This window comes from Symphalangus syndactylus, chromosome 4 (genome assembly GCF_028878055.3).
Source record: "Symphalangus syndactylus isolate Jambi chromosome 4, NHGRI_mSymSyn1-v2.1_pri, whole genome shotgun sequence".
NCBI lineage: Eukaryota > Metazoa > Chordata > Mammalia > Primates > Hylobatidae > Symphalangus > Symphalangus syndactylus.
In genome coordinates, this window is record NC_072426.2 from 94,430,884 (window position 1) to 94,456,510 (window position 25,627).

At 54.8% G+C, this 25,627-nt stretch overlaps 1 protein-coding gene across 6 annotated transcripts in view; it reads right to left on the reverse strand.

Annotated features, from left to right (window-relative positions):
* Nucleotides 1-25,627, reverse strand: part of ZMIZ1 (zinc finger MIZ-type containing 1) — a 244,620-nt gene that overhangs the window by 102,202 nt on the left and 116,791 nt on the right. For all 6 annotated transcript variants that reach the window (XM_063638174.1, XM_055275575.2, XM_055275580.2 and 3 more), the window contains 2 exons: nt 10,830-10,938; nt 3,885-3,998 (listed from right to left, as the gene is read on the reverse strand). In XM_063638174.1, coding sequence (XP_063494244.1) covers nt 3,885-3,998; nt 10,830-10,889 — 174 coding nt within the window. In that variant the 5' untranslated portion in view covers nt 10,890-10,938. The remainder of the gene's footprint in view (nt 1-3,884; nt 3,999-10,829; nt 10,939-25,627) is intronic.

The following is a 25,627-nucleotide window of genomic DNA, read 5'->3' on the forward strand; positions in this document are numbered from 1 at the left end:
GCTGCAGTGAGCAATGATCGTGCCACTGCATTCCAGCCTGGACGACAGAGCAAGACACTGTCTCTAAAATTTAAAAAAAATTAAAAAAAAAAAAAAGAAGACGGGTGACTTGCTTAAGGTCACGTGGTGAATTACATTAGTCCCACAAAGCAACTGAGTTGTCTTGAAAAGCGTCCAGCCTGCTGGCCACAAAGCAGGGGGACAGGCTGTCTGGGGAATGCTGGAGAAGGAGTCTCCACTCCTGGCAGGGGGCAGGACCCGAAAGGTCTTTCTGACTCTGACCTCCTCTGAAGCTGCAGGGCGTCCTCGTTGGGGAGATGAAGGAGAGGCCTGCTGATGTGAAACCTGTTTTCCTCCTGGACCTGCTCTCCCACTGTCTCCGCTGTCTTCTGCCGTTCCCTAAGCTCACGGGAGGGAGAGGGCGCCCAGAGGGGCTGCTCTGCCCGACTACTGGAGGAGGAAGGGCCTGCTTCTGATGAGGAAGTGGTGGCCCGGGGCTTGTGCGGGCCCCTGGGGCAGGGCCTGGGGGTCCTGTGCTTCCGCATCCTTAAGTCTCAAGATGTGAAGCAGACGGGAGGGCAGGGCCAGGTCTGGGGTCACTTTAATTGTGCCTGAGCTGCTTAGAAGCAAGTATGACAGAAATGTGTCCATTTGCTGCTCGGGGCTAAGTGATTTTTAATTTATATCCTCAAAGTAAGCCGGATCCAGAGGAATTTGGAGTTTGCTTCCAGAGGTCACCCAGGGGATTGCAGCAACCTGGAGGACTCGGGCTGACACCTGGATAGGGAGGGTGTGTGTGCTTGTGTGTGGGGAGGGGACAGCTGTCTTGCCCCACCTAGGTCCCCTGGGATCTACCTCCCGCATCCTGTTCTTCTCCATGGGGCAGGGCTGGGGCTGAGGATGCCTGGGGAATGGGGCACTGGCAACAGTGCCCAGAGGCTCCCAGGGAGTCTGTGGAACCAGCCTGGGACTAGGGTAAGCTGATCCCCCTCCCAGTGGCCTTGTTTGTAAAATGGGAGTGGTGACTCCCTGCCTACCTCAAAGGGTCTTTATAAGGATCCAAAGAGACAGTGCCCAGGGAAAGTACCCTGAGCACTGAAGTGTCGTTTATGACAATCCCCACTACCCCCCACCAAGCCCCTTCAAGCTGCTGGCTCTACTGAGCTCTAAGTGAAGCTAGACTCAGGTCTCTGCAGCTGTGGCCAGGCTGCAGGAGTGGGGGCCATTCCACCAGGGGCATGCCTTACACTGGAAGCAGGGAGCAGAGGCCCAGGAGAGTGGGCACTGTCTGCACAGCCTCCCCTGCCATGGATTCCTCTCTGTCCGGCCAGATCCCATGAGGCCCTCCCTGGGCTCCCTCCTCCAGGAAGCCCTCCATGATCCCTCCATCCTGCCCTCCAAAGATGCTCCCTTCAGAGCTTCTGCCCCCATACAAATCATAGCCTGTCACTCTCCTGTTGACAACCCTTCAAGGGCTCCCCACTGCCCTCCAAATAATGCCCAGACTCTTCTCGCTTGGCCTGTGGGCCCTGCATTAGCTTGTTCCTCTGCCTCATCTCACATGCTTCTCCCTTCCCTGGGCTCCAGCCACCTGAGCCTTCTTTCTGTTCATGAACACAGCAAGCCTCAGGGCCTTTGCATTAGCAGTTCCCTCTGCCTGGAGCATCCTGCTTTCTCATCCTCCCAAGGAGGTCAACTCCTCAGGAGACATTTCCTGCCCTGTGCCCTTGCCCCTTCTCCCAGAGCTCTGGCATGTGTCCCTGTTTGCTCCTTTGTGGGTTAAATGTCAGGCTCCCCCTGGCAGGCCAGCCCCTTGACAACGGTCCCTCCGGGGCCCAGCACAGGTCCTGGCCCCCAACAAGAGCCCAGTGAATGTTCATGAATGAATGCATGGACAAGAGGACTGAGGCAGAGCCAGTTCCTGGTTCATCCAGGCCGGCGAGGGCCACTCTCTGATTCAGTCTCGAGTCCCCACATCCTAGATAGACAGGGTCAGGTTTGGGGCAATGTGCTGGAGACTGTGGCAGCCTGGCTGGCCACACGTCATGCAAGGTCCCCACCTCCTCCATCCTCCGCTGGGGTGGAAGTGAGGGGGCCTCTGGCAACATCTGTCCCTGCCCACAGGGCTTAGCCTAGAACCAGATCCCCACAAAGAGGATTAGGGGGCTGGGGGGAGGGAGAGGGGAACCCATGGGCTGAAGGATGAGGAAGACTGGGCAGTGCAGGTGGCTGCTCGATTTGGCCCGGTGGCCTGAGGGAGCCAGATGGTGCTGGCTTCTGACAAGCAGAGCAGCCCCAGGAGGGTCCTGGCTGCATCCCTGTCTGGCATCCCTAATGGCCAAGGGCATCCCCTCTGGAGACAGGCAGGCCTCGGCTGGAATCCCAGGCCCACCTCTAAGGCTGTGCGCCCTTGGGAAGTCAGTTACAAGTCTCAGTTTCCTCCTCTGTAAAATGTGGGGGAGGGTTGCCGGCCAGGCTCACTGAGGGGATTTGGTGGGATGGTGTATTCTGTGGGCCGGCTCCCCGCCACGCACAGAACAGATGCTTTGTCACCATAGCCGTGTTGCCACTATTTCTTCCTCTCCAGGCCAAGGCCATGTGGGCCTTTTGTCTCCTTCCAGCTTTTCAGGAAGCCTGGTGCCCGTGGGCCATGCCCACTGTTCCCGCCTGGCCCGACATCCTCCTGGTCCCTCCTGTCCCAGCCTTGGGATAGGCGGGCTCACCTGCCATCTATTTACCCACATTCCTTTCAAAGAGGACTCAGGGCCTTCTGAGCAGCTGCCCTCCCTGGTCATCACACTTATGGACACAGGCCACATGGCTGGGGACATTCCCAAGCTTCGAGTGACTTCCATGGGGCCCTGTTGGCTGGCAAGCTCCTTAGCCTGGCCGATCACACCACAAACTCTGGACCTGGCCTCTGCCCAGCTTGCAGCCTTGACCCTTCCTGTTCTCTGGGTTCTGTCGGGCGTGTGGCCTTTTGCAGATGCTGTTCCGTGTGCCCTGAGCACTCCTGCCCCCTCTGCTGCTCGTGCCCGAGCACTCCTGCCCCCTCTGCTGCTCGTGCCCGAGCACTCCTGCCCCCTCTGCTGCTCGTGCCCGAGCACTCCTGCCCCCTCTGCTGCTCGTGCCCGAGCACTCCTGCCCCCTCTGCTGCTCGTGCCCGAGCACTCCTGCTCCCCTCTGCTGCTTGGCAGACTCCTGCACGTGGAGGGTGGCTCATTTCCTCAGTTTTCCACGCCCTGCCCTGCCACCCAGCCAGTTCAGGATTCCCTTCTCTGTGCTGCCTTCACTGTGGACATGATTTTCTCAGTCACTTCTTTACACATCTGGCTCCTCCACTACAGAGGACACCAGGCTCGGTGAAGCCTTATTCATCTTCAGTTTCCCCGGGCTTAGCACAGGGATCATATATGATCGATGAGAGATCAATGCTCATTTGGCTAGAAGGATGGATATAAGAGGGGCTCAATCAATGCTTACCTGAATGGATGGATGACAACAAAAGAAGCTCCATACATGTTTGCTAAGTGAATGAATGAATGAACGACTGGATAAAAAATGGCTGAAAACCCTTTGAGAGTTTCTCTACTGTGCTTATGATGGAACAGTGACCTGCAAAGTGAGCCCTGTGTCTTTTTCATCAAGTGTGGGAACCCACACAATCCCTAGGGACTGTGCCCCCTTATCAACTCCAGGTCCCCTGGGGTGTACACGTGGGGGACACACCAAATAGGGCCATCACCCCAGCACCAGTGTCTTCCCAGCCCTCTCACTGGTGTCACCTCCCAATGTCTGACAACCTCTCTGAAACCTGGACAGGCATGCTAGCATTCGGCTGACCTTCCTGGGCAGGAATGCAGGCAGACAGGGTGCAGACTCACCGTCAAACAGCCCATCAGGCTCTGCTCGAAGGGCCGCTGGAAGGCCCGTGGGTCTCCACACCAGTCCAGCAGCTCCGTGGCGGCATTGTGGAAGTTGGCAGGATTCTGTAAGTGCTGTGGGAAAGGAAAAGGAGGCGGCTGAGGCTCCAAGAATGAGGGTAGCACAGGCAGCGTGTGGGGGTCTGGGGTGGGAAGACCCCAGCCTCACTGGGGAGGAGGTTCATGGAAAGGGGTAAAGGGGTAGCTGGGATCAGTGAGTTTCCTCATGCTCGATTTCACCCCGTGCTCGGCATGCCTGCTCCCACCGCCCCCCCACCCCCACCTCCACTCCACTCCACCCCCCCGACCTCCACCACCTCCACCCCCACCTCCACTCCACTCCCCACCCCACCTCCACCCCACCCCCCACCTCCACCTCCACCCCCATCCCCACCCCGGTGGATTAGTAGCCCCATTGCAAAGACAGGAAAACCAAGGTCTAGAGAAGGCTGATGACTAATAGCAGAGTGCTTTCTGGATGCTGGTGGGGGTGGCGGAAGGTGATCCCTGCAGGGTTCTGGGAGTTCTCCCTCCCTGATCCAGGACAGGCTGGCCCTGGAGATTCCTTCCTGACTACCCCCGACTGCCCAGCCGCCGCCATCAAAGCCCCGGACTGGGCTCCCACCAGCTCTGGCTTTGGAGCCTGCTCTGTCCTAGCCACATAAGGTGATGGGTTGGGGGAGGCCACAGCCAGCTGGGAGGGTGGAGGAAGCACACGTGCCTGGACTGTCCTCACACTAGGGGCTGCTATGTGTGACTTACTGGGCCCTGTCTGGATCTGCTCAGAGGCTGCTGGAATGGTTGGGGAAGTCAGCCTGAGCTCAGGGCCCTGCCAGGCAGAGTCTGAGTCGATGGAGACTGAATTCTGGTGCCAGGGTGCTGGGCCTCCTGGTTCTGCTTCAGGCCCAGGCTGCAGGGCTGGTGGGGTGGGTGAGGTGCAAAGCAAACGGGTGGTTTCCATGCCCCCCTTCACTCTTATCCGTCTCCCCAGGCCCTCTGAGTTGGGTACTGAGTCCAGGAGACAAAAGATGTGGCTAGGGGCAAGGAGCAGATTAGGGGCAAAGGTGAGATTCTGGGATGGGGCTCTGGCCCAATTTGGCTGTAATTGACTGTCTCCTCCTGAAGGACCCCTGGAGGGTGTCCACAGGGCAGGAGTGTGAACCACTGCAGAGATGATGGCACCTCCTGAGGTCCCACTGCCTTGGTGCTGGGAGAAACAATAGAACAGGAGCCACCCAGGGCAGTCCCTCCATTCGACCTGCAGCATGAGCCTGCCCCAGAGCCAGGGCAGGGAGGGGCTTAGGAGCCACAGGGCCCAGAATTGGCAGGGGAGCTATGGGAGTCCACACTCTGCCTTCACCTCCTTTCAACCACTGACCTAGGATGGTCCCCTCAGCTCTCTGAGCCTCAGTAGCCTCATCTGTAAAATGGGGATATGACAGAACATGACTTGGTGGTGGGGTTTTATTTCTTTCGCTTAAGGTTCCGTGACTGTTGCTACAATGTGGTTCATGCAAGGCAAGATATTTAAAAATGGGTGGAGGAAAGTGAAATGAAGGAGAATGTCCTCCTTCCATGGAAGTAAAGGGAGAGAAAGAGATGTAGGAGAGAAAGAGGGCAGGCAAGCAGCAACAAAGCCCTCCATCACGGGGCCGCAGTGAGGCTTAAACAAGATGAGGCTTATACAGCCCCTGGCAAAGTGCCTGACGCATGGGGTGCTCCCACGTGGGGCTGCCCTTGGTCCTGACTCTGTCTCCCAAAGGCTCTCCTGGAAGCACAGCTGCACGTGGCCGCTCTCAGCCCTGGCTCCTTCTGCAAAGGCAGTGCTCCCTGCATTTGAATTGTGTGAGACAGGAGTAATTTCAACATAGAGAAACAAGCCCTTTGAGAGGGCAGCGGGGGGTCCTCACCTCTGCCTCCTGTGCCCTTTCTCTAAAGCATGCCCCTCAGAGGCCACAGGTGGTATCTAGGCTGCACGTGGAAAGCCATGCAAATCAGCTGATTCCTGCCCACCAGCCACCCCTGCTAACCGAGTTGTTCTGTTTATTTCAGTGATGTCACACCAAATTAGCAGGGTCAGGAGCCACTGCATGCTGCCTCAGAGCTGCCTGCCCCCAGCTGGTCACAGCACCCCACTTTGGGGTTCTGGGTGCAGGGGTAGCCTCTGAGGTCCGTCTCAGAGGCCCAGTCTGCTTCTGGCACCTGAGTGCCCAGCCTTCAGTATCTCACCAGCCTTCAGAGCTCACCCCAGACAGCTTGTGTGGCCTGTAGGCTGTGGGTACACTTCATTGCTGAAGAAAACATCAAGTGTCCCCTTTGCTGGCTTTTTTTTTTTTTTTTTGACAGGGTCTCATTCTGTCACCCAGGCTGGAGTGTAGTGGTGCGATCATAGCTCACTGCAGCTTCAATCTCCTGGGCTCAAGTGATCCTCCCACTTCAGCTTCCCAAGTAGCTTGGATTACTGGTGTGCACCACCATGCCTGGCTACTTTTTGTTGTTGTTGTTGTTATTTTTTAACAGAGATGATGTCTTGCTATGCTGCTCACGCTGGTCTTAAACTCCTGAGCTCAAGCAGTCCTCCTACCACGGTCTCCCAAGGTGCTGGGAATACACTGCTGGCTACTGTGCAGCTCTTTGGCCTTGGCCAAGCCCCCTCCCTTCTCTGTGCCCTTGTCACCTATTTCAACCATGAGGTGACTGAAGTGCACAGACAGACAAAGTGATCTAGTGAAATAAGCAGGACAGACATGGTCCAAACCCCATCTCAGTTGCTGAGCCATGCAGCCCAGGAGACGTTGCTGCACATCAGACCCCTCATCTGTGAAACGGGGTAGTGACGGCATTCAGGGCTGCTGCAAAGTTGAGAAACGACAAGGAACTCATTACAGAGCAGGAGCCCAGGGAAGACTGCTACTGCTATTGATGCCAGGGCCCCTCCATGGTTCCCTGTTTCTCTTGTGAGCCTCCTGAGGGGAGAAACAGCCTCCTGTTCACCTCTGGAACCCCAAAGGCTGGCACAAGGCTGAACCCCACGGGAAATGATTGGGGAGCAGTTAACTGTCCAAAGGATGGTGAGCCTGCTGTGTGGGCCAGCAACGTGGCCACTGCAGAATGAGCCCCAGTGGGAGGTGGAGGGAGGGGCCAGGGCAGGGCAAGGGTGAGCTTGGCCAGCCGTTGATGGGCTGGGGATGGGAGCACACATTTGAATCATAGGCAGAGGCCTCCCTAACTGTGGCTGTTACTGGACACTATTACTCTGTCCCCCACCAGAAAGCCTGCCCATCTCTATAATTCGTCAGAAGAGTTGGGCTATATCCAATGCCACTGAGTGGGCTGGGGCAGGAACAGGGCACACCAATGCCTTGAAATGATGAATTCATCTTATCAATCCATCTGTCCACCAGTCCATCTGTGAATCAAATGATTCATCCATTCATCCATCTATGCGTGTATCCATCCTCCATCCATCCATCCATCCATCCATCCATCCATCCATCCTAAATGAATCAATTCATCCATCTGTCTGCTTGCCAACCCACCCATTCATCCATTCACCACTTTATCCACCACTCATCCATCCCTTCATTCATCTACCTATCTACCCATTCATCCAGAAGTTAATTTATCCAGCCACCCACCTATCTGTTCATTCATCCATTTATCCATTCATCATCTATACACGTCCACCCACCCACCCATCTAACTATCTGCCCATATGTCCATCCATTCATTCTCTTATGTATCCATCTATCAGTCCACCCCACTCCTCAGCCCACCCAAAATAGTTGGGCCCCACTCTGAGCTGAATGCTATGCTAGACTCTGTGATTTTGAGATGAATATGGCATGTCCTTTGCCCCCAAGGAGCTCAACCTGGTGGGAGACCTGATGTATTCCTACAGGGCCCATAGCTCCAGAGAGACAGAGGAGAGTAGGTGAGACAGCTGGGTGCCCAGGAAGTGTTCAAGCTCAGGGATGGGGTACAGATGCTCAGAAGGGCCCCTGGGGTTCAGGGCAGCTGCTGAGCAGGAATGAGCTGATTTGCAGGGCTCTCCAGGTGGAGCTTGGATGTGCCAGTGATCTCTGAGAAGGGCACGTTGCAAAGAGGGAGCACTGGTTCTCCCAGTACCAAGAGGCTGAGAAGGGGCAAAGGCAGCTGAGATAGAGGCTGTGAGGGGACATGGGCAGCAGGGTGCAGAGGGTGGGGGTTGGTGAACGCCAGCAAAGGCTACAACCAAGGTGAAGGCAGGAAGGGAAGGCTGTGTGGGGAGGTGAGGGAACCACAGCCCCTACCAGCCCGGAGTCTGCACAGCCAACACATCCGTCATCTCAGCTCGTGCAGACACGCTTGCCTTTCTCTTCTGATTAGGTTCCAGGATGCCTGAGAATCAACAGTCCCCAGCCAGCCGAGGCTGACTTCTAGGGCAGCTGTGGAGCAGACAGATGTCAGCACTGAGCTGTGTCTGACCAGAGGTGTGGGAGGAGGGGCATGGAGCATGCAGGGAGCTCTGGATGGCCCAGGAGGCATCTGGGCACACTCACAAATGCGCCACTGCCTGGCTCAAAAGCAGAGCCCTCTGTGTGTGTGCACGCATGTGTGTGCCGGGGCAGGTGAGGGAGGGTGGTGCGGGCTCTGGCATGTGCTGGTTGAGTGTGCATTAATTATGATGCCCATTTTATAGATGAAGGGAAGTGAAGCAGCAACTTAAGGCTGCATAGTTTGTAAGCAACGGAATGGTGACTGAGCTGTGTGCCATGCTGTGAGGGGCTTCTGGTGGGCCTCTGCCCAAGATGGACCCAGGGAGGGCCAAAGAAGTCAGGTGCACCCTGACCCCTGGTGATACGGAGTTAGGTGCCAAGAGGAAAGAGGCTGAGAGCAGCTCTCGGCAGGAGTGGTGTGCCTGCCACGCAGAGGGTCCCATGCACAGGAGGCATGAGCATCCCACTGGAGGGTGGGGCCACTGCCAGCTGAGCCAAGGGTGGGAGAAACGGAGTGAAAGGTAAAGCTAGGAAAGAGCCCTGCAGAACCCTGAGTGGGAGGAGGGAGTGTGGGGGAGGAGGGAGTCTTGGCGTCTGGTTTCTATTCTACCACAGTGAGCAGAGGCGCGTAATTGCCGTTTGGGAGAGCCATTTGCGCTGGGTTCAATCTGTAACAAGCCTTCTTCAATTTCCTCTCTGCAGACCCTGCCCGGACTTCAAGTCTGCTCTGCTCGATGCTAATAGGAGGACACACAACCCTCGTTCTCGAGGAACAGCCTCAGTTCCACTGGGCAGGCACCTTGGGGAGGCTCCGTCTGGGTCCTGGCCCTCAGGGAGGGAAGGCTGGGTGGGTAGGGGGCTGTAAGCTCTGCCTGGCTGAAGCCCGGGGGCCAGCAGCCCATGCTGGTTGCCTGAGCTTCTTGCTAAGGTGGCCTAGGCCAGGGGCCCGAGCCCCAGCACTCCCTTCCCTGTCACTGACATACTGAGGACAATGGCCGCCACTGCCATTAGCTGATCACCCACCACACACCAGGGCTGGGCTACGTGCATCACCTGCACCATCCTCATAGCATCCTACGAGGTAGGCCCCATTTGACACATGGGGAAACTGAGGCTCAGAGAAATGGAGGACTAGCTTGAGATCCCACCGTGGGTCCATAAAGGAATGAGGACTTGGGTCCAAGGCATCTGACACCAAAGCCCGTGCCCCTCTCGCTGTACCTGGTCCTTCCTGGAGTGAATAACGTTTGTGGGTCTGTGCAGGGAAGCTGCCAGCCTGGGCTGTGGGAGCTGGGCCCAGCAGGTGGGTGTGTCACTCCTGGCCACCGCTTGGGGGCGCCCCTGTGAAAGGTTCCCCACCTCCCGGCAGTCCAAATAGAGGAACTCCTGGGCAGCTTGCCTCTTGGGCTTGGTGTGAGCTTCAGCAGGGTGGGGACCACGGCACTCTCTGGAATTAGGTCTTCCCAGCACCAGAGGTGCTGAGTGGACTCAGGATACCCCCTTGCCCTCTCTGTACTTGTTTCCTTTCCTGTAAAGTGATATGATTTCCTAGGACCTCTTGTCTTGTGGCTTTTTTCTTTCTTTTTTAAAAAATAGAGATGGGGTTTCCCTATGTTGCCCAGGCTGGTTTCAAATTCTTGGCTTCAAGTGATCCTTCTCCCTTGGCCTCCCAAAGCACTGGGATTACAGGTGTGAATCACTGGGTCCAGCCTATAATGGGTTCTTATTTTTAAATAAATTAGTAAATATTTTTAAATTTTTTCAGCTTTAATGTTTTCTTTCTCCCTTCCTTCCTTCCTTCCTTCCTTCCTCCCTTCCTTCCTCCCTTCCTTCCTTCCTTCTCTCCCTCCCTCCATCCTTCCCTCTCTCCCTCCCTCCCTCCTTCCTTGTTTTTTTTTTTTTTTGTTTGTTTTTTTTGTTTTTTTTTTTCTGAGACAGGGTCTTGCTATGTTACCCAGACTGGCCTCAAACAATCTTCCTACCTTGGCCTCTCAGAGTTCTGGGATTACAGCCATGAGCTGCCACACCCAGCCTGTGACTTTTTTTTTTTTTTTTGAGAACAAAGGGATAGGGAGCTTAGTTCCAGGGAGGGAGGTGGTGGGAGAGAGAAGGAAGTGCCAGGTGCATCACTGCATCCTTACACATAAACAGAGCCCAGAGAGGCCACAACACTGGCCCAATGTCACACAGCTGGGAAGGGTGTGGAAAGGGACAGGGCAGCATTGGCACTGAAACCCAGCCATGTGATTCCAGCATTAGGCTGGTCAGTGCCAGCATGCCAATAATGGCCTCAATAGGTAGGTGGTCAGGAGGCCCTGCCATCGTCTCCAGCCAGCACCCGCCAGATGCCCTGCTGCTGCAGCACAGGCCTGCTGCTCTGCCCACCCCATCTGCCCTGCCCTTGGAGTGTGCCTTGCCCCACACCCACCTGCTTGATGCACTGCAGTCGGTCATTGGTCTGCTGGATGTGCCTGTCCATAGAATTCATTCTGGCCGTTTCGCTAGGTTCTACCCGAGAGCCATGAACGTTGTCCAGCCTGCGAAGAGAAAGGAGAGGGTGTCACTGGATCACGCCAGGCCTGCCAACCTTGAGCAGCCTCCCAACTGCCCTCTGGCCACAACACTGGCAGGTTCCAGAGTCCTTTGCTGGGCCCTGTGGGGCTGCACCTGGGGTACCCCACTGGGCTGAGGGCAGGAAATGCTTCCGGATGCTTTCCATGTGTGGCACATGTGAGCACTGGGCAGGCATGCCCACCAGGGGATAAGGAACTGCACATGCAGGTGCACACATTTCTTTTCTTTTTTTTTGAGAGGGAGTTTTGCTCTTGTCGCCTAGGCTGGAGTACAGTGGCACGATCTCGGCTCATTGCAACCTCTGCCTCCCAGGTTCAAGCGATTCTCCTGCCTCAGCCTCCTGAGTAGCTGGGATTACAGGTGTCCGCCACCACACCTGGCTAATTTTTGTATTTTTAGTGGAGACGGAGTTTCATCATGTTGGCCAGGCTGGTCTCGAACTCCTGACCTCAGGTGATCCGCCCACATCAGCCTCCCAAAGTGCTGGGATTACAGGTGTGAGCCACCACGCCCAGCCAGGTGCACACATTTCTGTATGTGCATGTGTGTTTTGGGTGGTGGAGAGGGTGGCAATTCCCCTTGGATTCCTGGTTCAGGGCTTGGCCCACGTGTGTGTGCGTGTGTATGTGTGTGTGTGTGTTCATACATGTGCATGCAGGGGGACCTTCCCATATGATGACCTTCAGTGCACATGCACATGTGCTCTGAATGGAGATCTCAGGTGGCACCTGCCCTCCCCCAGTCCCTCAGGCTTTGAGTTGTTCATAATTTACAAACCACTCACAACTCTGTTTTTTTTTCACTTTGCCCTCCTGGAAAAGGAGGATAAGAATGAGCACCACACCCATTTTCTAGATAAAGAAACTGAGGCTGAGAGACAGAAAGGGAAAAGCCAGGGTGGCACATCAAGCGGTGTCTGAGCCCACACCAGGAACCAGGGTTCCTGACTGCCAGCCCGCAGTTTCCACTGTGCAAGGCTGACAGTGCAGGTGCAGGGATGGCTTGGCACTAGGCTCACCCTTCCTGAAGTGCGGGAGAAGGGAGTGCTCAGGGCCAATTAGCATGAATGGGACTTCCCTCTGGATGGCAGAGCTAAGCGGAGGAAGCTCCTTCGGCTCGAAAAAGGCCCAAGCTCCAGGAGTCCCCAGGCTGCTCCAGGGAGGCCACACAGCAAAGGCAGGGATCTAGGTAGAGAGAGGAAGGACTGTACAGCCCTAGTCCACCCACTGTTAGGGGTCCAGGTCCTTGGGCCAAGGCAGAAGTCTGCCCGCTGCCAGCTCGATTTGCCCTCCTGCCCCCAGTGGACAGTTCAGGCTGCAGACACTTGGGTCAGACCCAGGGTGCTGGACAGGAGACCTGGGCCCTAAGCCTTCTCTGCTACTCTGCCACACTCCCCACTAAAGACCCCTCATCTCTGGCCATGTCACCGAGGACTTCTCACGTGCTGGACACCTGCATTCTCTCCTTTCCTTTTCACACACACCCTGTAAGGCTAGGATCATCTCCATTTTACAGATGAGGAAACTGAGGCCCCAGATGTGCCAAGTCCTCGCAGCTGGTGGAAGTGTAGGTTGTGTCTGCCTGCCTGTCTGCCTTCTACACACGCTTGTTGAGGGAACCAACACCATTGCCTGGCCCCATCCTTTGGAAGAAAGTCCTGTTCCTCCTCCAATCGCTTTAAAGGATGTGTAGCTCTTGCTGCAATTATTATTGCTCCATGTGTGTCTGAAAAGGTAATTAATTTGCATGGTTCAAAAATCAGAAAGTCCACAAAGGTATCCAGTCCTGGGTCCAGGCCCCCTCCCCAGTCCCCTGGTGCCCTTTCTAGGAGAACCAGTGCCATCAGTCCCCCTTCTGGAGAGTCTCATCTAGAAGCAAATATCTACACGCACTACTTCTTGCCACATTTTTAAAAACATAAAATAGTAACATTCTATACACATTATTTGGACGTTGCTTTCTTTTCCCCCCCCTTAATGATACATCTCAAAGTTTATTCCACATCAAGACACAAAGAATTTTTCTTTTTTTTTTTTTTTGAGACAGAGTTTCACTCTGTCACCCAGGCTGGAGTGCAGTGGCGCAATCTTGGCTCACTGTAACCTCCGCCTCCCGGGTTCAAGCGATTCTTCTGCCTCAGCATCCCGAGTAGCTGGGGCCACAGGTGCTGCCACTATGCCTGGCTAATTTTTTGTATTTTTAGTAGAGATGGGGTTTCACTGTGTTAGCCAGGATGGTTTCGATCTCCTGATCTCGTGATTCCCCTGCCTCGGCCTCCCAAAGTGCTGAGATTACAGGTGTGAGCCACTGCGCCTGGCCACCTTTTCATTTTTTAATGGCCGCACAGTATTCCTAGGTATGAGGAAGCATTATCCAACTAACATCTGCCCATCAACCCCCTGCCAGGTGCTGTTCTAAGGCTTGAGCCCTCAGACAAGGCCCCTCTGCTCAGGGGGCTCACACTCCAGCCTGAAACGAGGGACCCTGAAGCTTTTTCCAATTTTTTTTTTTTTTTTTGAGACTGAGTCTCACTCTGTTGCCCAGGCTGGAGTGCAATGGCGTGATCTTGGCTCACTGCAGCCTCCACCTCCCAGGTTCAAGTGATTCTCCTGCCTTAGCTAGGATTACAGGCACCTGCCACCAAGCCTGCCTAATTTTTATATTTTTAATAGAGATGGGGTTTCACCATACTGGCCAGGCTGGTCTCGAGCTCCCGACCTCAGGCGATCCACCCACCTCGGCCTCCCAAAGTGCTGGGATTACAGGTGTGAGCCACCGCACCTGGCCAAAATGCTTTTTAATAATGACACTGTGCGGGGTCCTAGGCTAGATGGATTGGGCATGCAGAGACTACAATGAAATCATTTTCTTGTGTTCGAGGAAGTCTTGGTCCAGGCCCACATTTACCTACTAGATGACCATGTGCTGAGCTCCTCCTATGAGTCAGGTACTGGTCCAGGCACAGCACAGACAAGAGAATGTAGTTACATCCCCATTTTACAGATGAAGAAACTGAGGCTTGGAGGTTACAGCTTGTTGGATAGGAGCCAGCTCTAGAATCCTGGCTTTCTCTTTACAATTGTCACTCTTGAACAGGTCCTGGGGAGGGAACAGGGTACGGGTGTGTGTGTGTGTGTGTGTGCGTGTGTGTGTGCGCGTGCGTGTGCGTGTGTGTGTGCGCGTGCGTGTGTGTATGGTCTGGGTTGGCAGGGGCGTGATCAGGGCAGCTCCGCTTGCTACTTCTGTAGGTCACCCAAGTGGGAGCTGTATTTGTCCTCCTGAGTTTACCCACACAGACCCTCAGCCAGCATCCACATGACAAAGGCTCCTGGGGCCAGGGACAAACCACGGTGTAGAAGACAAGGACACAGAGAGCCCAGAGCAGGAGCAAGACAGTGCCACCTTCAGCAAGGCCATCTCAGTTCCTGGTGCCAGGCCCCATCAGAGCCAAAGTACCCTGGTGGTCTCCCAGGCACCATATCATACCCATGCGGTGGTGAAGGCCTGGGTCCCACATGGGGGCATGGGTGAACACTGGTAGCCAGGGTTCCAATAGAGAACTCAACTTTCACAGCCAGCCAGGACAGGGAGACCCATCCCACAAAGGCCTGGGTTGGCTCAGCTCCTAGCTGGAGGAGATAGAAGAGAAGTACAAAGAAACCTCATGCCTGGCAGGCCTTCATCCCGCTGTCGGCAGGCCACTGCCCACCAGGACAAAGGGCCACTGGTGGCCCAGGCAGCCAGCAGGGGGCGCTGTTGACAAACCTAAGTGACCTGGGGGCCAGACCTGAGCACTGTGGAGGTTCCAGGTGTGCTTCCAGGCTCTGTCCTCCCCCTCACTCCAGTGAGCACCCAGGTGTCCCCAGCCAGGATGGACTTCGAGTGGGCTTCTCTGGTTTCCTGGCCTTGGTTTCCCCATCTGCAGAACAGGATGCTGCAGAGGGGCAACTCCGTGACCTCATAAGGGTCTACCTCTCAAGAGGAACTTTCTCCTGACATTGTGTCCGGGGGCAGAGCCTGGTGGGCCTTGATAAATACTTGTTGAATGACAATGCCTGGAAGCCCCAGGCAGGCACAGGAGCTTAGATCCACCCAGCTGGCGACCATGGGGCTCAGAGGCCGTTCTTTTCTGTTTAGTCATAGTGGGGGCCCAGGTCCTGCTTTAAGAAGGAAACAGCAAGCTGGGAGATGGGACTGTCCACCTTTGGGCTGGCCCCACGCAGGGTCACGGGCAGTCTTGTCTGGAGGCCGGTGCCTGGACTGAACTGGCTTCTGGACGGAAAGGTTCCTGGAATATTAAGGGCCAAAGGTGCTTTCAGGTCCCCTATCTACTCCCTCTGCCTCAGCTGGTTTTATTCTGAGGAGCCTGGGGCCCATCAGTGGTTTGTTCAAGGCCAAGGGGCACCAGGCTGGGTCCAGGTCCCAGGGAGCTTTGCTCCCAGGCAGGGCTGCAGCTCACAGGAACCGAGGGGTGAGTGTCTGGGCTTGCGACATCTGTGAGACCCAAGGGTGGGTAGATGGATGGCAGGAGGGACATCGTAGACAACAGGGACAGCGGTGTGTCCTGTGTTTCTTAATCAATAAAAGAACAAATGGCTAGTGGATTATGGAGGCACCTACAGGTGAGGTGACATTTTTAAACTGTTGAGGTCAATGATGGAGAACTGCGGTTACTAACCCCAGGAATGGAGGAGATGGAGGCTCCAGTCTCTGGAGTAAAAGGGTCAAAGGCCTAGAGAGCAAAGGATCTCAGGCATAAAGAGAGGAAGAGTGCGCTGAGGGAGGCATGCAAAAGGCAGCTTGTTGAGGGGCAGGCTGGGATCTTCCATCTGCTCTACACCTGCTATGTTCAGGCACCAGGCCAGGCCCTATGCAGTGCTAATTTTCTTCATCCTTAAAAGGCTCAGAGAGGTGAAGAAAATTGCCCAAGGTGACACAGCCGGAAAGCTGCTGGGCTGAGATTCAAACCCTGTACCTTTCCAGCTGTTAATGTGTTGTTCTTTGCACTCCCCATGACTGGCAGTCAGCGCCTCCTGGTAGTCCCCACCTCCGGCTGTGACTGGGCCCCAAGAGATGACCTTCTTGTTCCACCCAACCTGCCCAAATCCACTCACTTGCATCACTGGGCTCCCTGCACACCGGCCACCTTTGGGAGGTGACACGCACCTGGTGGCCAGCAGAGGTCGCCCTTCGCCACAGGAGCGCCACTCGGCTGGGCCGCTGCCTCCGCCTCTGGGCGCCTGGACTCCTTTAAGCCTTTACAAGTCGCTACAAATCCTCCGTGGCTGCAGCTCTAGAGCCGGAGAGGCCGGGCTCCCGCCCAACAGATCACTGTCGGCCTGGCCCCCGGTGCACCCGTGGCCTCAGCCCTTTCTACTGCCCCTGAATGGGGGGTGGGACCAAGCAGGCTATCCCCATCCCGGCTCAGGACCCCAGCCATGTCTCCTGGTGGAGCAGCCAGGAGCCATGCAAAGCTAATCAGCATGGGGGATCAGGACCCTGCTCTGCTGAGTGAATAGGGCAGAGAGCTGGACCTCCGTTTTGCTGTCTGCAAAGCACAGGATCGGGCTGGCCAGCCTTTGGCAGCCTGTCAAATACCAGCCTCTTAGGATTCCCTGTGAGGAGCTCCGGCTGTTCAGAAAACTCCATCCCCACAAGAGGAGAATGCCTGCTTTTGAAGCTGCAAAGCCTGTCCCAAGGCAGGTCTGTGGGGAGGCTGAAGGCCTGGCAGCCCCGGGAGCTGTTCCTCCAGGGCAGCCCAAGGCCACGACGCTGCCCCTTTCACAGCTCTGTGCTTGCACCTTACGCTTGGCTGGGCTTAGTTGGGCAAATGGAAGTTGTTGGATGGTGACATGGGGTCAGCTCGGTCTTCCCAACTCCTGTGGGACATCTTTCAGGACCAAGCTTCCATTTACACTTCTCACCACCCAACAGAGCGAGGGTGTCTACTCTTGGCGGCGCCTGGTGCAGAAGACTAGTTCAAGAAAAGTTAGCGGCGATTATGCATAGAGGGCTGCTCGGAGGATAGAACGTTGAGAGCTGAAAAAGCCTGGGAACACCCTCCTCATGCCCTCATGTGGCAGGGTGGGAGGCGGAGGCAGGGAGAGGAAGAGGACACGGAGGGCATCGTGAGCAGAGCTGGGCTGGAGCCCCTCTGACAAGTCCAAGTAGAGCCCTGGATATCTCTGGGATGCCAAGGCAGCAAGGAGAGACGCATCTCAACTGTCTCAATGGCTGGGGGAGGCAATGGCCCTCAGCAGGCTCCTCACTGGACATGGGGATGAGGTGCTCCTAGCTGCCCCATAGAAATGTGGAGCTCCACAGGCAGCTAGCTCCCAAGGGTGGCAGCCAACCGAACAGTCAGCTGTCCCAACACAAGTGTTTTATTTCCCACCTTTGAGGCCTCACTAGTTCATCAGTCCACATGATGCACACACACCCAGAGAGAGGCGTCTGCACAGCACACGTGTGTGTGCGTAGGCACATACACGCGTGCCTCCTTGCATACTTCACAGCAGGTATGTGCACATGCTGGATGCCAACACAGATGCACTTGAGCACACACATCTCATGACAGCTTGCACAGGCAAGTGGGGGTCCCCAGGGAGCTGTGTGAGCAGCGGTGTGCAGAAATGATTCAATCGCCATGCACATCTGCAGCTTAGGTCCCCTGGGGCAAGTGGTGCCAGTGGCAGGAGTGGGCGGCTCTGCCTACAGCCTGAGAGCAGAGGCTGCGTTCCAAGACACAGCCAGGAGGGAAAGCCTAGGGGTCCAGAGGACATCCCAGATAGCCCCTTCATCAGCCTTAGACTCCCAGAGGGACAAACATCATGAGCCCCGGGCTCAGCAATGACCTGCCAACCTGCACATGCCAGCATCAGTCGGGATCCTTTTTGGCCTCGCCCCCAGCCCTCACCACTCTCAGTCACACCCCTTGTCTCCAACGTGGGGCTGCTCCCTGCCTCCTGGACTGTGCTCTCAAGATCGCACCTCCATGTCTTTGCCTCTGACTGTCCCTCTGCCCGCAATGCGTGGACACCTCCCGTCCATCAGGGTATGGCTCAACTGTCACTCTTTCGTGCTCTTTCTTGGTTTCCATCCCTATCCCTTCCATGTCCCTGTCACACACCCCCATCTTAGCGGCATTTGCATCTGTCTCTCCATCAGCTGGAACGTCTTCCAGTTACAGATCCCTGAGTCTAGCCCAGGGCTCGGTACTCAGCAGGTACTCATCAGATGGGTGAACAGGCAGGTGGACGCACGCCCATTGCTGGGTGTACATGAGACCCAGGGTGGTGAGAGGTGAAAAACCCATCACCCAGCCCTAATCAGAAGATCCTAGGACTCAGAGAGACACTGGTTACCCCGTTGAGGGTTCCCAAAGAGAGATACATGGACTGCTGGTGGGTCAAAGACGACTTTAGAGGGTCCACGGACAAACCTTTTACATTCTCATAGTGAAGTTTTTGGACTGATAAGTTCATGAATATTATTATTTAGGATGCAGTTAAATTAGGTAGCAATAGTAGACCTAAGTGAATTAAAGAATTGTTTTAAACATAGTATGAATGGGATGAAAGTGACCAAGGTTAGGCAAGCACTGATGTAGACTGATGACTTCCTCACCTTAAAAGTAATGAGTACAAGCTCAGAGAGGTGTGGAAGCTGCCTGTGGTCACGTCGCAGGTGGCTCGTGCATTTCCAATCCTCGGTAGCCTGCACCAGGCACACAGGCTGGATGCAGAGGAAGAGGGTGGTGGTGAAGCAAGGACAGTAGGAGAGTAACTTTGTGCCCTACCTCAGGGAAGTCAGAAAGAAGGGCAGAGAGACAGGAGACGAGATGGGGAGAGGGATGGAAGAGGCAGCTCCGGGCAGCTGCACGGGGCCAGCTGCTTCCAGCTCTTAGCAGGACAACTGGAGCAGGCCCTCAGGCCAGCTTGAGTCATTGCATAGGGTGGGGACCCTGGGTAGGCAGTGGTCTTCAGAGCCAGACCTCCTGGCTGTGAGGTTGTGGGAGGCTATTTCACCTTCCTGAGCCTGCATCCTCATCTGTCAAGCAGGAAAGTCCATCTCCTCCCTGCCCCACTGTGTTGAGGAGCTGAGCAAATGAATACTTAGGGGACAGTGTTTCAAAAAGTGAAATTCTGCATTCGGACCACAACTCTTCAGAATTCAGCCCCTCCTTCCTCAACCAGGGCAGTGCTCCTGTGCCAAGACTTGACACGGCTCCACACTGCCTGGCCACAGAGTTCAGATGCTTTGGCTTGGCACTCAAAGCTTCCGGAAGGGTGGACCCACTTCTCTCCATGATCCAATCTCCCAACACCCATCCTTGTTCACGGGAACACCCATTGTCAATGCTGGCTAGTGGGATAACATAATGTAACCTTGGCATTTCAGAGTGGGGGCTTCATGAGAGTCAGCCCCACACAGCTACGCCTAACAACCTTCCCTGGGACACAGAAGTTAATTCAGAAGTGACAGTGTCCTGGCGAAACACTCAGTGATGTGGCCCTGACAAAGGGGCCAGCCCACTGACCCAACCCACACAGGGTTGGGATCCTAGCTGCATTTGGTGTGCCTTGTCTTTCTGGGCACATGACACTTTAGAGGGCTTAGGCCATGCCCTTGAGGCCAAACCCTCCTGCCATCCTCTGGCCATACTCCAAATCCCTGACCTCACAGTGAACTTTCTCTGACAGCTTCTCTTCCCAAGAGGCAAAGGAGGGTTGGATTCAGCTCTGGAGAAGCCTCCTTGGGCTTTCTCTCATTCCCAAGGAGGCCACGCCCCTACACTTTGTTTCCTCAGAGTGGAAAGAGGTACTGAACAACTATCAAACCTGTATGTGCTAAACACTAGGTTCTCTATGTCCTATCAGTTAAGCCTCAAAACTCTACCATGCTGTTCCAATTATTATTACAGTACTACAGATGAAGAAACAGAGGCTACTACAGATGAAGAAACTGAGCCTCCGAGAGGTCCAATGACTTGCTTAGGGTCACACTACTGACAAGTGCCAGGATTTGAATCCAGGTCTGATTACAAAGCCCATGTTTCTCTGTATCATGTTTTCCATGGGAATGTGGCAGACCTCCCTCAACTAGATACTGCCTTCCCCATCCCCAACTTCCCTGAGTGAGAGGAAGGTGACTAGCACTGCTGTGGAGTGCTGAGGATGCTGAAGATAGGGAGTCACAGGCCCGTCCAGTGCTGGGCCCAGGCCACAAGCCTCTCCCAGGATAGCAGTGCTCATGCAGTGCCCCTGTCCTGGCTCTGACTCAAGGCTCTTGTCTGTGACTCCAAAGGCTCAGATGCCATGAAGTGGGGAAGAGAGGGGTGAGAACAGTTACCCAAGGGCCCTTGGAGGATATAGGGAAGGATGTGACTGTAGACAGAGGAAGGACCCCCTGACCACCAGCTGGTGCCCTCTAGAAGGCTGTAAATCCCTAGCAGATGTTCCTACACCCTGGCTCCAGGAATGGAGGTATTCTCCATTGTCCCCTCCCTACCCCCAGCTCCCCAAGGCTCCAAATCCCACCTGGCATTCTGCAGGAGCTCCAAATAGGGGCAGGATCAATGTCATCCCCCAGGAAGAGTCAGACAGAACTAGATCAGCCCTTAAGGACCAGCTGGCATAGGGATGGTAATGCTCTGGTATGCAAGAGGTGGAGGTGGCATCTATACCACCCTCCACCTCCTGCACCCATAGCAGGCATGGCTAATCAATCACTGCACTCTTCTCAGTGAGTCCAGGCATGCCCAGCCAATCCTCCACACACACTTCTGCACAGCCACTGTTAACCACCTGGTACACAACACATGAGATGAAGTCTTCTAGGTGGTCTATTTTTGAAAAGGCAGTGAACAGAGGCCAGAGAGGGGAGGGCTTAGCTTGAGGCCACCAAGCAGATCCACATGCAAACTTCCCGTTTCCTGACTTTGTGCTCTTTACCCTAAACTGAGAGTCACAGCCAGGTTCTTTTCAAGCTAAGAGCCTCTATGGATGGGTGGGCCAATTTCAAGCAACCTTTTATCACAGTCTCACAGTAGCCTGCAAACAAGTATTATTCCAGTTTGCAGATGAGAAAGTTGAGGCTCTGAGTGGGTAGGTGATTTCTACCTAGCCACACAGGGAGGTGTGAATGACCCAGGGCGGTGGCTGCTCCTCCTGAGCCCATGCGTGTACTCCTTTAGTTAGCTGCTCTTCACTGTTAGTATATATATGTTTTTTAATTTCTAAAAAAACCAAAAAATTGAGGAAACAGAGGAATCAGAAGGCAGACATTTATTTGAGGTAAAAGTGGTAGATGGAAAAACAATGAGAAGTCCTCATGGCTTAGATCTGGAAGTGATCTGGGATCTGCACAGGCCTATCCTAACATTTACAGATAAGGAAACGGAGGTCTGGGGCAAGGAGCTTAGAGCAGAGCCTTGAAGGCTCCACTGTGGATCTGAGGCAGGGCCAGGGCCCACACCCAGGCCTCAGGAGCCCCAACTGCCCCAACCACATCCAGTCCACCCCTGCTGATGCCTGCCCAGGCCAGGCCTGCGGTCAGCCCACAGACAACTCAAACGGGCCTGCCCTGGGGAGCTCCAAGCCGCCTTGGGTGCGGGGGTGGGGTAGGACAGGGTGCCCATGCCAAGTGTGATGGGAACAGAGGCTTGGCTCTTACTAGGAAGCAGCTATGGTTCTCCCTGCAGAGGCCCTGGGCAGCCCCCACAGCTCCCTGTGGAGATTTCTAGCATCCCTAGATCCGGGGGTGGGAGCTGGGCTGAGGCTGGCACAGCAATCCATCAAGCTCTCCTCTCCAGAAAGCCCATGACACGGGAGGGGCATGCGTCAGCTGGGTCTAGCCCGATCTTCATTTAGAGGAGTCTCTGGGTGTGAGGCTACTCAGGGGACTGAGCCACCTCGGCCCAAGAGTAGAGGGCCCTCATTCCTGAAACCCTCCAAGCACAGGCTGGACACCCCACAGGCAATCCGAAAACACGCTTCCTGGCTGCCTGCTGAAAGCCAACAGAGACAAAAATCACGCTAGGTGCTCCAAAGCTGCCTGGTGACTTGAAAGTCTAATGTGCACAGCACTCTACAGTTTACAAAGCACTTTGGTGTTATAACCTCACGAGTTGACCCATGTTTCACCCCATCTTAGATGGGCAGTATAGCTTAGTGGTTAAGGGCACCAGGCTGCCTGGGCTTACATCCTGGCTCTGACAGTTGCTGGCTTCTGTGCCCTGGGGCACAATGCTAGCCTCAGTATGCCTCAGGCCCCTCATCCATAAATAATAACAACAGTAACCATAATTGTACAACTTCATAGGCTGCTGTGCTGATTCACTGGGTTAGTGACTAGGAAACTTAGCCTCGCCCTGAGCAGGTGAACATTCACTCTCTAGAGTGCCCTGGTGGGTCTTATCGGCTCCATCAGAGGCAGGAGGAAGCTGGAGCCAGAGAGTTGGGTGCCTGCATGAGAGAGTTAAGCAGCACCACTCCACAGGCCCTCTGGGAACCACACCATGAGCTCAACAGGGCGCCTCAGAAGTCGTGGGTGGCAGCAGCTGAGAGGGAGGCAGGGGTCCCATGCCATTGGCCAGAATGTCAGGTTGAGGAGCTGGAGGGACTCTGTTCTAGTGGCAAAGGGCAGTCACAAATGTTCCAGAGGGAAGGATGGATTAGGGTAGGAGCTTTCAGACAAGTGAGCTCCTCCAGCAGTGGCCTGGATGTCCAGATGAAGTCTGCCTGGGCACCATCTCTAATAAAGACAGGAGATCAGAGAAAAGCCACGCTGTGCTCTGGTGGCTGGGACACCCCAGATGGCTCTGCCCAGATCTGTTTCTTGGAAACCACGTCCCAGGAGGTGCTCCTGAGCGAAGCATTCCCGGTTAGATGAGTTGGGGAAAGCTGCATCTTCTGTCCTCCTCTGGGAGATCACGAAAGCACACTCGCATGGGAAGGGCCTTACGAAATTTGGCTTTTCCCAATGTTACTGGATGGCAAAAATGCTTTTTTCACTAAACACATTTTAAAATCCCACAGAACTAGTTTTCCCCAGGACTTGCTTCGAGAAATGCCGACCTAAAGGGAGTGGCCCAAGGGTGGAGAGGCTGGAGGAGAGGCACAGAAGAGGCAAGGAGGGCCAGCTGGCCAGGTAAAGGACTGGGGTAGGGGATACTAGGGGGGTGGGGGACAGGAGGAAGATTCCTAGCTCCAAGCTGGGCTCTGGCCACAAAGGTGGGACCAGAAACAAAGGTGTCTGTGCGAAGAGAAGCCAAAGAAAGATCTGAATCCCGGATTCTGAATCCAGTATCATGTCCAGCTTCATGAAAGCCATGGCCACCTCGGATATACCCAACCAGCCATGAGCCTGCCTGAAGACCCCTTGGGCTCCCTCCCCCAGCAAGACTGGCTCTGGGGTGGGAAGAGCAGCCCAGAACACTTCCTGGAAGAGCAAAGGCCAGAGTAGGAAGGTCACATGAGCTGCCTGAGGCGGAGATGACCCTCCCCTGTCCCACCCAAGCAATGACTGCAGCCAGAGGCACAGAAGCCAGGGTGTGTGCAGGCCCAGGTGGCCCAGGCAGCAGGCAGGACTCTCTACCTGAGGCCCTAGAGGTGGGTGGTCCTCCTGCAGTCACGCTGACATCTCCATTCATAATTCTGAATAGTAACAAGAACAATAGGTATGTCCTTCATTATGTACTACGTCAGGCAGCATATTTGGTATTTTATGTGAATTATCTTTATAACAATATAGCCGAAGGTAGAATGAATGAGTGGCACCATCTAAAGATGGGAAAACTAAGGCTGAAAATAACTAAGGAACTTGCCCAAGATCAGAAGATGGCAAAGCTGAGATCCAAACCCAGATCTATCAGATTTCAAAGCCCAGTAGCTATCCACAAAACCAAGCTATCTCCACACTATTCTGGGGCTGGGGAACAGGGAAGCTAAGTGGCAGACTGCGCGGGTTCCGGCTGCCCGGGGGGAGGCCCTTGGATTCATTCATTCTCCAGGCACTGCCCTGGGTCAGCTCTGCACCGCCTGTGCTCAGCCTGGGAGGGACACAGGACACAAGGTGTCTCCTCAGGAGGATCCTGGTCTGGGGGTCCCAAGCATGCCAGCACGCGTACTGCACTGTGGACACATGGCTGACCTCTCTGTGCCCATTTCCTCAGCCCCAGAAGGAAGGGGCTGATCAAGATGTCACTCATTTTCTCCCTGCACCCCAAACCTCTGAGGATGGCTGGGGTGCTGAGCTTTCCGGGAGCCCACTCGCTGCACCAGGCCCCTTCGCATACATCATCCCATCGAATTCTCACTCCAACCCAGCAAAGTGGGCACCACAGCTCAGACTTCACAGAAGAGGAAACTGAGGCCCAGAGACGTTACACAACTAGCCCAAGGTCACACAGCTGGGCAGTGAGGTTGCTGGGACAGGAACTTGGGTTTATCTCATTTCAAAGGTTCCAGCCTAATCACGCAGCTATACTGGCAGTGTCCACCAGGCTAGAGCCAGGCATGGGAGAGGGAATTTCTGCTCGGCCCAGGCCATATTGTGGTGTGACTACAGCCTTGATGAAGTGGGGACGGGGTGAGATGATTCCTAAGGCATCTTCTAGCTTTAACACTCTTGCAGGAGGCTGGGGAAGAAAGGATTAAACAAAAAGAGTAAGATGACATCACTGATTTCCAGAAGCCTAAAATCCAGGTGAAGGCAGACAAGCAGTACTAACCTACCTGCTGGGAGTGCCTACCAGAGGGCTAGACTGCAGAGGCCAGGCTGGGGATCACCCCACAGGCTTCCTGGAGGAGGAGAGGTGGAGCCAGGTGCCAAGGGCCAAGGGGGCATGGCCTCCAGTAGGGGCAGTGTGGCTGGGCAGATGGTTAAGACAGTGGGCAGGGAACGCCTGTCTTATTTTGGAAATAAAACCACATGCTCAGTGCCCCTTTGACCAGTCAGGCTGGCGGGTGGCACGGGGGTCCTTCTTAAGGGAGAAGGTATTGAAATGAAGCAGGACTCTCACCATTCATCTGCTTTTTAATTAACTCACCCTGCTGCCTTAAGTGATTCCCTGCTCACGCTCATTCTTTTGAAAATTCCAAAGTGCTATTTCTGACCTGTGATTTACCATTGCTGTATGTCTCTATAAGCAGTGTTTTAGCTTAAGTGGCAGTTGCATATTAATTACAAAGTTAATTATGTGCTGTGTAATCATGCTGTAATTCATTAGTTTACTCTATACTCTGAGAGCCTCATGCTAATAGCAAGATCTGACAGGGTTTCGGGAATCAACAAGAAAGACCCGCTGGAAATCCCAAATGGGGCTAAGAAACACTGGAGGCCCCACCAAGCCCCTTCCTGCCCAGGGCTTCTAGCAGGCACACAGCCTGGGACATGCCAGTCTGTGGCGGCTGGTGAAAAACCCAGGTGGGTCATGTTTTTCCCCCATGGAAGTGCAAGGACAGGAAGAGAATTTGTTTAAAATTACTTACGGAACAGAGAGTCACTTCGAGGTAAAAAATTAACTGCTCAGATCACCCAAAGTGACCCCGAGAGCATAGACCATGGGACAGACCAGGGAAGGGCTTGGACAGGATCCAGAGCCAGGCAGTTGTTCAGATGGGAAGACCCAGGCCCAAAGGGCGTGGGTGG